This window comes from Eulemur rufifrons, chromosome 28 (assembly GCF_041146395.1).
Source record: "Eulemur rufifrons isolate Redbay chromosome 28, OSU_ERuf_1, whole genome shotgun sequence".
Classification (NCBI taxonomy): Eukaryota; Metazoa; Chordata; class Mammalia; order Primates; family Lemuridae; genus Eulemur; species Eulemur rufifrons.
This window is the reverse complement of record NC_091010.1, coordinates 28258842-28271080: the sequence shown is the minus strand read 5'-3', so window position 1 is coordinate 28271080 and position 12239 is coordinate 28258842. Positions and strand designations below refer to the sequence as shown.

General features: G+C 31.9%; 1 protein-coding gene across 1 annotated transcript in view; it reads right to left on the bottom strand.

Annotated features, from left to right (window-relative positions):
* Nucleotides 1–376: 376 nt before the first annotated feature.
* RTKN2 (rhotekin 2) overlaps nucleotides 377–12239 on the bottom strand; it is a 68547-nt gene continuing 56684 nt past the window's right edge. Inside the window, exons 10-12 of the mRNA XM_069460773.1 lie at nucleotides 6468–6633; nucleotides 2171–2278; nucleotides 377–912 (exon numbers count right to left, since the gene is read on the bottom strand). Coding sequence (XP_069316874.1) covers nucleotides 377–912; nucleotides 2171–2278; nucleotides 6468–6633 — 810 coding nt within the window. The remainder of the gene's footprint in view (nucleotides 913–2170; nucleotides 2279–6467; nucleotides 6634–12239) is intronic.

Sequence of the window (12239 nt, the reverse complement as noted above, 5' to 3'; positions counted from 1 at the left end):
CTCATATTTAACACATTTTAAATTACTAGACAGTCTCTCTCCAAAAGAAATTTTAATGCTTTCTTCTGCCTAGTGCTTATTCACTGCCTGGTACTAATTTAGGAATAAATTAACCCTTCCAACAATTAGGATATTGTCTAGCAACTGCCTCTTGCACTCTGCTGGGGAAATCAGTTATATTCTGAAGATCGGAAGTAAACGAGAAATCCATTTCTTCATTACAAAATGTTTTTTCTATATCTAACAGCTTATTAATTATTGATGTAAATCACTATCACAGTTACCTATATAATTATATATTACTATGTTTATAATACCTCAGAATTAAGCCTCACAGCTATAGATTTTGTTAAATGTTTTATACATTAAGGGTTTTCTATACTTGTGCCTGCAACCACGATCTAGGGTCCAAAATGTCTTTGATGGATTTCTGCCTTGGAGCTGGCACTGGCTTGGCTTCAAAATTGGTTTTAGTGTCTGCGTGCTCACCATCACTTAAACTATTTTTCCTGGCAGAAAGAAGTTTTCGAGGAGCAGCCATTGGTTTCTGTAAGTGATGCATGAGGCTTGATAGTTTGGTTTCCAAAGGCAAGGTCTGAGGTACACTTGTTTTCCCCCAGTTGTCCTTAACAAATTGATCTGTGTTGCTCTGTGTTTTTAAGCTGAATGGAGGTTTGTCGGAAGGGGGCAGGGGAGCTCGTCTCTTTTTCCCTTTCCCATCATGTAACTGCTCGCCTGCAGGAGACAAAACCTTTTTCTGGATGACCATTTGATGATTTCCATCAAAGAGTGTGGCCCAAGGAGGTGGTAAGGATTCTTCATGCTGACCAATAAGAAACTGTCCATTTGTCTCCTCAATTTTTTTTTGTATTACATCAGTTAAACTTTCAAGTTTCATTGGTGAATCAATGCCTGAAATAATTTTAAAAATACACGATAAAATTAAAAAGCAGTATGTACTTTATGTGAATAAGTTATTTTTCAAATGAATATGTTATATATACATATACATATATAATGGTCATCAAAACTTAGATTAGGATAAGCAATAAAGTATTTAATTATACCAAGAGAACCAAAAAAACAGAGATCATGCACTGCACTATATACACATTACATATATATACATATATACTTAAAAAAACAAATAGTGTATATATAAAATATACAGCATATATATGCACATAATACACACACATAAATATATTCCTAAATAAATGAGTAAAATCCAGCTTTCAAAGAATTAGAGTTATATGGGTATTTTTTAAAATTCTATGGATTATTTATTAGGTAAGTTGTCTTGGATTTAAAACCTTATTCTGATTTCTAGGTAAGAGTGGATTCCCTTTATACAAAAGCTTAATATATAAACTGGGATGACTGTACCTGGATCATAGTATTCTTTCCCATAGACTAGCAAAGTCTTTGTTAAAAGGGAAAAAAAAACCCAAACCAAAAATCCAGGCAAATAAGAGTAAAACCCTCATACCACTTTGGTGATAAGGGTTTGGGTAAAATTTTCCTTGGGAAATGTACCATTTTTAATCTAATATTTTAAAGTATAGGTATGTGCAGGTACATTAGTGGCAAATTAGACTAGAATTTAGGCCTGGAATGCACTGGTTTCCAACACTGTTCACTGAGGCCGTTCCACAAAACTAAACAAACACCCCTCAAAGTATGGGAAAATGGAATGTTAATGAGTCTAGAAACCTTAAATTTTCCAAAGTATTAAACTTAATTTTTTTGGCCAGAGATGAAAGCTTCTATTCATTAATATTCATTTATCAACATTACTTAAAAACAAATTTAATAAAATATAGGAAAAATTACTGAACATGATTACATTGTAGAATCTTCAAGTTTATATTTTAAGAATTTTCATCAGCTACCAGCTAATACTTATTTTTACTGTACCTTTACTCACTTTAAGCCTTAAAATTTTATTTGATCTTAAGCATTCACACTATGAAAAAATGTATATTCATTAATTTTGTATTAATTCATCTATTAAACATGAGTTCCTTACTCTATAATCATAGTCTCTTTTCATTCATTTTGATTGTGTTCTGAAAATTTTAGCATTTTAATGTCAATAGAATAAGCTGCTCGAGTATGGACAATGTTGTTTTTGTTATCCTGCAGCTTAGAAAAGACAAACCCCACTTACTCATATCATGGTAGACTGAGGTTGCCTCTTTTGTTAAGAACAAAGGTGGTTTCCGTGGTGACATAATCTCAATTTTCATAAGTTCTTCACAACAGTGCTTCCATTGGCCTAAGAAAGGCAGAAAAAAGCAGGCTAGTTTAAAACATAAATGTGAAGATATATATTTCGTTTTGAATAGCTATCAACATGTTTTGCTTTGAAAAATAAAAGTGAATTTATAAAGCATTATTTTAAGGGAGCTTACACAAAAACCTAATTCTACCCATAATTTCAAAGTCTAATTCTGGGCATGAAAGTAATCTCTTTAAAAAATAGAGTTCTACGCACAGATATCCTAAGATCTCTAGGATACTAAATACTATACTATTTCACTAAATGGTCAATAACTACTTTAAAATTTCTGTTCATGGCAAAAGTTTGTACAGGTTCTTTTCTTTTAAATGATAAATTAAAACATCCAGTAATTTAAGATAGTTGAAAGGTTAAAAATTAACTGAAATATGATTACTTAGAAAGAAACAGAAAAAAAAAATCTAAGAAGCAGTGGTTCTCAAAAATGGCTTTAACTTTGAAAATTTTACTTAAGAAATAGGAATTGTTTATTTAAATGTCTCTTTAAGATGATTATCATACTTTTCAAAATCATCTAACTGTAGAGAAACATATTTTCATTTAAGTAAAATGTATACAAAAAAACCCTATTACTACGTTCGCTCAATAAAATTCTGAGTCTAATTTGTTTTAGGAAGGACATTTTAAATAAAGCCATTAGGAATTTGGAATAAGAAAAAAGTATTCTTAATAAATTGTTTCAACTATTATTATAAGTTAAAATTTAAAAGTGGGGACATTATTAACTTTTCTTTTAATTATGTTTCACACCATTTTAATCTTAAAACAAAATTTGCAGACTTATTTCTCCTGAGTGGCTATCAAAAAATTTAACCTTTCCATATTTATTGTGCACCTGCATGCTAGAAAACCACTGTGCTTGATGCTATGTATCCATAAATTTATAAAAGGAATTTATTGAGATTCACCATTCTTACAGCCTGTCTTAACAGTAGTAGAAAAGTAAATGTAATACACTCATGTGCCTTTTTAGATTGATTTATGATCTACACTTCTCTTCCTGTTATTACTAATATGTTCTCAATATCCATATTCAATATTCAACTTGGTTATTTTCCATAGCTTAAAAATTAAAGACATTTCATGCTTAGTCAAATTATCTGTTCATTTTTATTGTTTTAGTCAAATATACTGTTATGGTAATATAGTACCATATGCATGAATTTTAAATCCATTACCTTAAATAGTTAAGAAACATAAAAAAGCCTTTTGGTATGTTTTGTTATGATGCTAAGTACAGAATATGGTAAAAATTTCAAAATAACCTACACAGCAACTCACAAAGGGAATAAATTCCTGAGTAGGCTTCAACGGTTGCTCTCCAGAATTTAAATCTAGTAGGATCTGAGATCTGATAACTTATTCCTCCCTCTACTTCCTCTTTTAGATAAATACATAAAAGCCAGTTTTTTCTTCTTGGGGGCAGGAAAAAAGCCCTTATCTAATGGAAAAATAATGAAACACTTTAAACTGGCAAACATTTCTGCCACAGTTTTAGACAAATTTATTATAAAGTACACTGTTTTCTCTATATTTATAGATGAAAGCATTTCATTGTTAAACCAGTAGAATACTAATCATAATGAAAATTGGAATATAATGCCACATTATTCCATGTGTTACTAAAGTCAGAGGTACAAATGTGGTATGTTCACTGGTCAAGACTATAGAACTGCAACATTTATTTTGCTGGTGAATAAATTTGTATGCACAGTTATACAAGATAGCCAGCATGCTAACACGAAAACAAAGGGCCAATATGAAATATTAAATGGATATGTTTTATTCATATAACAATCTATACATTGAAGATGTTTCCCACAATACTATTTATTGTTATAATGTTCCCAGTCAAAATTATTATGCTAAGCTGCTAATGTAACTCAATAGTTATATTATTAAATATTTGAAAAAAACTTAATGTTCCAAGTCTATTTTAACTTTATATATCTTTGAACCACCATTCTAGCTCTACCCCTATTGACCATCATGAACAAGTGTCATTCTTTTACATGTTTCTTACCTCTCAAGTATCAGAAATAGCTATCACATCCCCCTTGTTCCCCAATCTCTACCGGCACTCCCCTCGCCCCGCCATTATTCTTCCCCAGGCTAAACAGACCTACTTCCATCAATGTTTCCTCATTAATTCTCTCACCCTCCTGGTTTTCTACTCTTAAGTGGGACCAAAGAATTGAAATTTGCTACAAATATTAAATTATTCTTACTTTATTCTGTCCCGGATATCTATCCTCTACTTTGTTATATACACCATACTTCAACCAGCATCACAAGAGGCTACATCTGTCACTAGGAAAGTAAAAATTTTAATGTACAAGTCAAGTTTTAGGATAGTATAAACACTTCCATCTTTGCTTCACGTCTCCATACTGAAGTATAGATGTAATAGAATTTGTACTTTAAAAATTACATAGGTTGGCAGTGTTTATGCAAAAAAAAAGCATTAAATACCAAAGTAAGCAGACCTGAAAACCAAGTTGTTATCACTTTCTTATTACTTTGACAGTACAAAAATGTCATGAGATTCTTATCCCTCCAACTCCCCACTTTAGCATGATAAATTATTTCACATAATCTAGATAATGAAAACATGAGCTTATCATCTAATGGATATGCAGACTACAATATTCTGGCATTACACTTTCATTTATCCCTCCCTCCTGCTTTTACACAAATACAATTTATAAAATACTAGAATCATTTCTAAAAGTAACAGTCTTTTGTAAGACAGACTCTCTAAATCAGAGTATTTAGGAAAGCACTTAAAATTTTATCTATGATCAGCAAAATAAAGGAAGTTGCTGTCTTTTAGATTACTCCCCTAAGATCTGCTGAAATTTTTAACTAAATAAATGTAGTACATGCTGATAAGCATGCAACAAATATTTAAAGATTTATCGAGTGCCTAGAGATGGTACTTAAGGAAAACATATCCTAAAGAATCCAAGAAGGCCATAGAGGGAATCTTCTAGTTCAATGCCATGAACCAGAAACCTCTTCAGGATTAAGTTTTCTCATCTTTAGAACAGAAGGAAATAACTTGTACCTCACAAGGATGTTATGAGAAATAAATGAAGTCATCTGGAATATGGGAAATAATTTGTAAATGTAGTTTCCTTTCTTGCCTCCTCCCCAACATCACTATAATATTTGATGAGGCTGTGAATCAGAGTAGGCCTATAAAAATTAACCTGAGGACTGCAGGTATTAACTCTTCATAGTGTTCCAGATAACGGAATTCCTAAATATCTGTAGGATTCTTTCTAGGAGTTGTGGAAATAACTTTCCATTGTTTGGAAATAACTTTCCATTGTTTGGAAATGGCTCTACTTTGTAATTCTATAGAATAGTGTTCTACAGACATAAAATGCTGGTTGAATCTAATAGTAGGCTAAATTTGATAAAAAATAGCCATCATCAACATTCTACATTTTCAATATAAAATGGTAGATAATAAATATGCTGTTAAATTTATTGTCAGTAGAGACAAAGAACAAATAAAACTGTAATTATTTTCCTGTTGACAAAATTCTTTCTTAAATTGAGAATGAAATATTAGAACCTCATATATTTTATACACTAGAACCCTATCACATTACTATTGCTATCGCATGTTTTTATAATCCATGTCACTGGACTGTATTAATGAGATGAACAAACCATATGTGTGTGGTCTTAAAAAAAATCTCTCTGGATGATGTCCAGGATGATGTTATAACAAATCTGGACTTAACAGAAGGTTACATAAAAATGAGACTCCTTCTGAACATTTCAATATTTTAGGATCATCATTATCCTGGAAAAGGGTTTTGCTCCTCAAAAGGCTTCTTACCTCTTGGATCAAACACATTGCCTGAAGTGGTTAAAATCTAATATTTTGAAAGAATGTGGTCTGGTTGTTTTAGCAAATAAAGGAACTTAAAGTATGAGATAGGGATGCTAAGGATTCAATAGTCAGTCAGGCTATCAGTCAAGAGATTGAGAGAAAAAAGCACCAATGCATTGATGATATACTACCTTTTTTCAATAGCATAAAAAAATTCTTGCTGCAAACTGTAAGATTATAATTTTAATATTTAGATTGCTGTGTGCATCCTTACAGGCTACATGAATATACTACTAGAAAATCCAAATATCTACTTACTAAGATCAAAGAAATGCTGCCAGAAGGCTTCCATCCACTTCTGAATATCTTCTCTATCGTCAACTGCAAAAATCTGAGTTATAGCTTGTCCAGCAACAGGGTTGATAACAGAGAAATTAAGGATTCTTTTCTTGGAATCCTTATCCATTGCCCGAATTCTGGTTTCCTAAAAATTAAGACAAAATTGGTGCTTTATAAGAGACATTTCTGTAATGATCAAACAAATATTTTATTCCTCAGCTACTATTTACACCAGATGTAATTATAATCTTATTGCTGATCATTTGAAATTTAAAACATGTAGTTTTGAGACTTTTCAATATTCAAACTCAGATCTAGGTTTTTTAAAAGAATGCTTTACATTCAAAAACTGAATAATGCTTTAAAGTATGCTACATATAGCACTTATGCCAAATTATGAGATTAAAACATAACCTCTATTTTGATCTATCTCAGTTTAAGTGGGAGTTGCTGTCTGTTATGTACATCTTAAAATTGGCAATAGAACAAGTATAGCATGTCATAACTGTAGTATGAATTACATGTTAACCATATTTTCAACAGTAATAAAATAGTATGTTTCTTATTCTAATATTCATGTATAATATCTAGTGTTATCAGTTATAGCAGTAAAACCATAAGTTAGTGTTTACTGCAGCCAAACAGTTAGGTTTTCCTCATTAACATTTATTTTGTATGTAACACTCATTTACAAAGCTCATAGCTAAAGATACATAAAGTAATATAACCCTCATAATGTTAAGATTCTTTTTTAAAGGCTCAATGCAACACTCTACAACAAAGGCAATGGTTTCATTCATGCTGATAGTCTAAATCTTTTTTAAGAGCGGTACTGGGTATGACACTGTAATGATACTTATTGAATCTATATGTAGAAGAGAGAAGCCTATACCCAAGTCACACACAGGGATGGCAATGGCACATAGCAAGCTAGCAACTACATGCAGTTTAGACCAAGGAAGCTTGGGGAATAAAGTCTGGACTAGAACTATCTATTATACAAAGATAGAAATGTGGTTGCCTACATAATGATTAGTTTTATACTACTCTAGGGTAGCACTGTTCAATAGAAATACAATGTGTACCACATATATAATTTAAAATTTTCTAAAAACTGTGTTAAGTAAAAAGCAACTGGTGAAATTAATTTTAATTTATTTCATATACTCTTACATATCCCAAAATATTGTCATTTTAACATGCAATAAATGAAAAAAATCATTGAGGTATTTCAGATTCTTTCTTCATATTAAGACTTCAAAATCCAATTTGCATTTTACCCCTTATAGCACATCTCAATTCAGACCAGCCACATTTTAAGTGCCTAACAGCCATTGAGGGCTCATGGCTAGTGTATTGTGCAGAACAGTTCTAGAGAAAAATGGATGAGCCTACTGTAATGTGTGCAAAACAATATTTGGCTGGCAGTTATAAAAGCTGATTAAGAGTAGAAAGAAATTCTTCACTTCATTTAGTACAAGATGAAGAGAGACTGTACAGTCACATACCAAAACCTACATACACATATAATGTGGGCTTATGTGGTTATGAGAGAAGCAGCAGAGTTAGGGAGAAAAGCTATCCATTCCCTGAAAAATGGGTAAGTACAGGCAGGTGAACACCACATATACTACAGAAGTTCTTTTCTAAAGGAATAAATTCTTAACCAAAAATAATAGGGGAACAATGTATACTGTATAAAATAGCAACATAATTTAGAACCTTTAGAATATCACAAAATATAAAGACTGGTAATTATCTTAGAGATAGTCTATCCTGTCATTGTAGAAATCTAGGTATCTTAGTGCCTTTAGAAAAATATAATGAGACTTATGGTCAGCATCTTAATTTTACTATAATAGGGCTTTTTATACTCCTATGCCTTGATAACAAACTTTGTGACTTAACTCTTTTAAGCAATTATTTTTACAATATAAAAAATGCTGCCCTAAATGGCATCCTTAGAGCTGAAAGATGCATCCAATCGACCTCTTTAAATATAAAGCTTATTACTAGCAGTGAATGACTTAAGCTCTAGGAACCGTCTTTGATATGCTAACCCTATCAGACTAATTGAAGGTTAAATCATACTGAGGGAAAAAAAATCCCTCTATTCTTGTTAGTATTAAAAAAATAAAATTAGGAGTATTCTTGTTACTGAAATTGTGCTTTCTTCCACCCAACTGCATTTCAACACAAATTTCTGACTTTTTGTATATAGGCTTAAAATAGACTTAACTTTCAAATAAGGAAAATGTGATTTTTATAGATGAATATGTATATTTTTACCAATGTATCATTTCAAATGAAACCGCCATGTAGAAAATCAGATGAACTGAATCATTTATATCCTTTTAAGAGAATATAATGCAACAATATATAAATACTACAGTATACACTCCATTAATTCTGGTAACCATAAATACCACTACATTTTAAAACATGAGAGGTTTTTAAAAAGTGCAAATGAAATGCAGAATTTGAATTAACTTCTATATTTTTATCATCCAAAATAATTTAACGAGAAATTTTTAACTACAAACTTGTACGTTAAAGAAAAAGTGATTAGCACCAGTAAAGTTTCTCAGTGTCAGAAAGTTTATGCGATCTGTTGTTTGTTGTAGGAAAGCAATATTGATTTTTGTATCAATAATGGTGTTCCTCTCAAAAAGTGAATAGAAAACACTAAGGTGAATTTTAGGACTGTTATCATTATAGGCTCATATAATGTATAGATGAGAGAATTATCTCCTCTTGGCAGGACATGAAGACAAGGAATTTGGGAATTCCTCTTCCTACTATTTCTACCACCTAATTGTCTAGCACTAAGTGGCTAAAAAAAAAAAATTTAAGAATAAATAAATGAGATAGGAAAAGAATAACTCAAAAACAATAATCAAAAGTTTTGTACTGATAGACTCAGATGCTAGAAATAATCTCTAATCCAACTCTTTAATTTACAAATGAGGAAACATATGTGAGAGAAGTGTTCTATCCAAGGTCAGAGTTTCCTGTTTTGCTTTTGCTAATCCTAAACCTTTTAGTTGATTTGGGAGGCTTTATAATCAACTTTTGTTGATTTGTAAATGGTTTTAAGATTTACTGTGAAATTTTAATCTGTAGTTGGCTTTGCTTTTCGTCAATTAGCACATACTGAACTGCAACTCTTCACTGCATGAGAAGTGGCGTTACTCAGAGAAGGCCAAGTGATGTCATTGAAAACAATCTGAGAAGACAATTTTGTAACAAAACATAATAAACTCTGAAGTCAAAGGAAAGTTTCATTCAGGTTTTTTATTATTTTGAATTAAAACTATACTTCTACCTCTCCATTTCTATGTACATGGAAAACTGCTATATCATGATTAGATTTATAAACCATTTCTTTTCTTTCTTTTTTTTTTTTTTTTGAGACAGAGTCTTGCTCTGTTGCCCAGGCTAGAGTGAGTGTCGTGGCATCAGCCTAGCTCATAGTAACTTCAAACTCCTGGGCTCAAGCAATCCTTCTGCCTCAGCCTCCCAAGTAGCTGGGACTACAGGCATGTGCCACCATGCCCAGCTAATTTTTTCTATATATATTTTTAGTTGGCCAGATAATTTCTGTCTATTTTTAGTAGAGACGGGGGTCTCGCTCTTGCTCAGGCTGGTCTCGAACTTCTGACCTCGAGGGATCCACCCGCCTCGGCTTCCCAGAGTGCTAGGATTACAGGCGTGAGCCACCGTGCCCGGCCTATAAACCATTTCTTATTTTACTTTTGATTATATGACCTTTAAGTCTGCTACTGCACCCAGATTATGGTCTCTACACTTTTCTACAAAAAAGAATCAGAGCTCTTGGAGAAAAACGGCTGATTCCCAGTCTGGGTCTGGAAATGTGCAAGATGATTTTGGAACATCTTGTCCTACCAGAAAACAAAGATTATTAGAGTTGTATAAAAAAAAACTCAAGCCAACCTGAAGAGGCTTCTACTAGTCAAATATAGTACAACTGGAATACTGATAAGAATGACAATGGTAGTAGATTGATACATGAGATGTCTTTAAATCCATAAATTCATAATGATATTTAAAAACTAACTCACTGGTCACCTTTGAAGGATGCTAGAGAAGTACCTCATTGTGTTGGTAACTGATACATAAATGAAAAAATATCGAGCACTTGTCCCATCTTCCCTGTAAGAATTGTACCTCAGGGTAATCAAATAGCTGATGAAGTAGAGGTATTCCAGCTAATAAATGAAAAAAGAATGTTAAAATATTATCAGTTTGCAATCCCTAATAAAATAATCGATCTAAACAAGGCTCATCAGTGGATGTTGAGATGAACAGAGAACCCAAATTGTAGGCCTCCTGATAAAAGTAGGACATTTCCTAAAATGTATTCTTACTGACCAACCAACATAAACATGATCCAAAAACATAAGAAAAAAGACGACCCAAAGATTCCATCAGCAAAATCCATACTATGGAAAACCCTGTAGGTAAATGACCTAACTTCTCCAACAAAAAAATTGTGTGTCTCTATGTGTGTTTGAGGTGTGTGTGAACAGGAGCCAAAAGATTTAGCTACTTCAAAGACCTAATCAATCAACTGCATGCATGGCCCTTATTTGGAGTCTGATTCAAAAAATTGTTACAAAAATTATGAGAGTGGATAATTTGAACACTGCCTGGATTTTTGATGAAATAGTAACTATATATGACTACATATATAATAAAACTATATCTTTTTTTTAAGTGTGACAACTGGAATATTTACAAGTGAAATGAAATAGTCTCTAGGATTTGATTCAAAATAATTCTAAGGTGGGGCAATGTGTGAGGGTACAAACGGGTTCATTTATACTATTCTCCATATAAATTATCTTGAAATTTTTCCAAAAACATAAAAAATAAAATACAAATACAAAAAACAAAGTAAGTCTATTAAAGCCTCTTTCTTATCTGCAATGCAGATAATATTTCACATCTTCTTTCCAAACATGCTGTAAAGATAAGTGAGTTCTTTGAAAGGTGCTTGGCCTGAAGTCCTGTTAATCAGTGATGAAGACAAAATGTCGCTACTAAAAACAAGCTTTAGACCTTATGCATACTCTAATGACAAAGAAAGCATACCTTCACAATACATGGCAAAGAATGTTTGAAATGTGTAAAGCATAACCGTAAATTAAACTAAGTATTAGGTATGATTAGCATCAGTCTGATATAATTATTTTGAATTTATGTTAATGGAATCAGATATAAACTCCTAAAGGAAAAGGCTGTTTTAAAAAATTATTTTTGCTATATTTAATAAAGGACAATCTAAATAGTTGATAGGATTCAGATATTTAAAAGACTAATATAATTGCAAGAAAATCCCATGTGCTTCATAATAATTTTGCTTTCCAGGGTCCATAATAGGTAAAAGTAACTTCAAAAAAATTTAGCTAAGGTCTACCACACCAAGTAGGTTATTGACTTATTTACTATGGATTTTATTAAAATGAATGATGTATAGTATTTAAATCAAGAAAAAACTATTGATCTCAAAGACCCACACGTTTTTACCATGCCACTCCCCACCCCATGGGTAATGGATAAAGCTTTGGCTAATATAATGCTTTCTATGGTGTATAGGAAATTCAGTTAAGTACCGTTATTGAGAATGTCTTGCTCAAAAACATTCATAGTGAAGTTTTTTGAAGCTGAAGCAATCACTTTGAAGTAAATCACCCTTTCAAATTTGGATTGAAAAGGGGAGGGGAATAG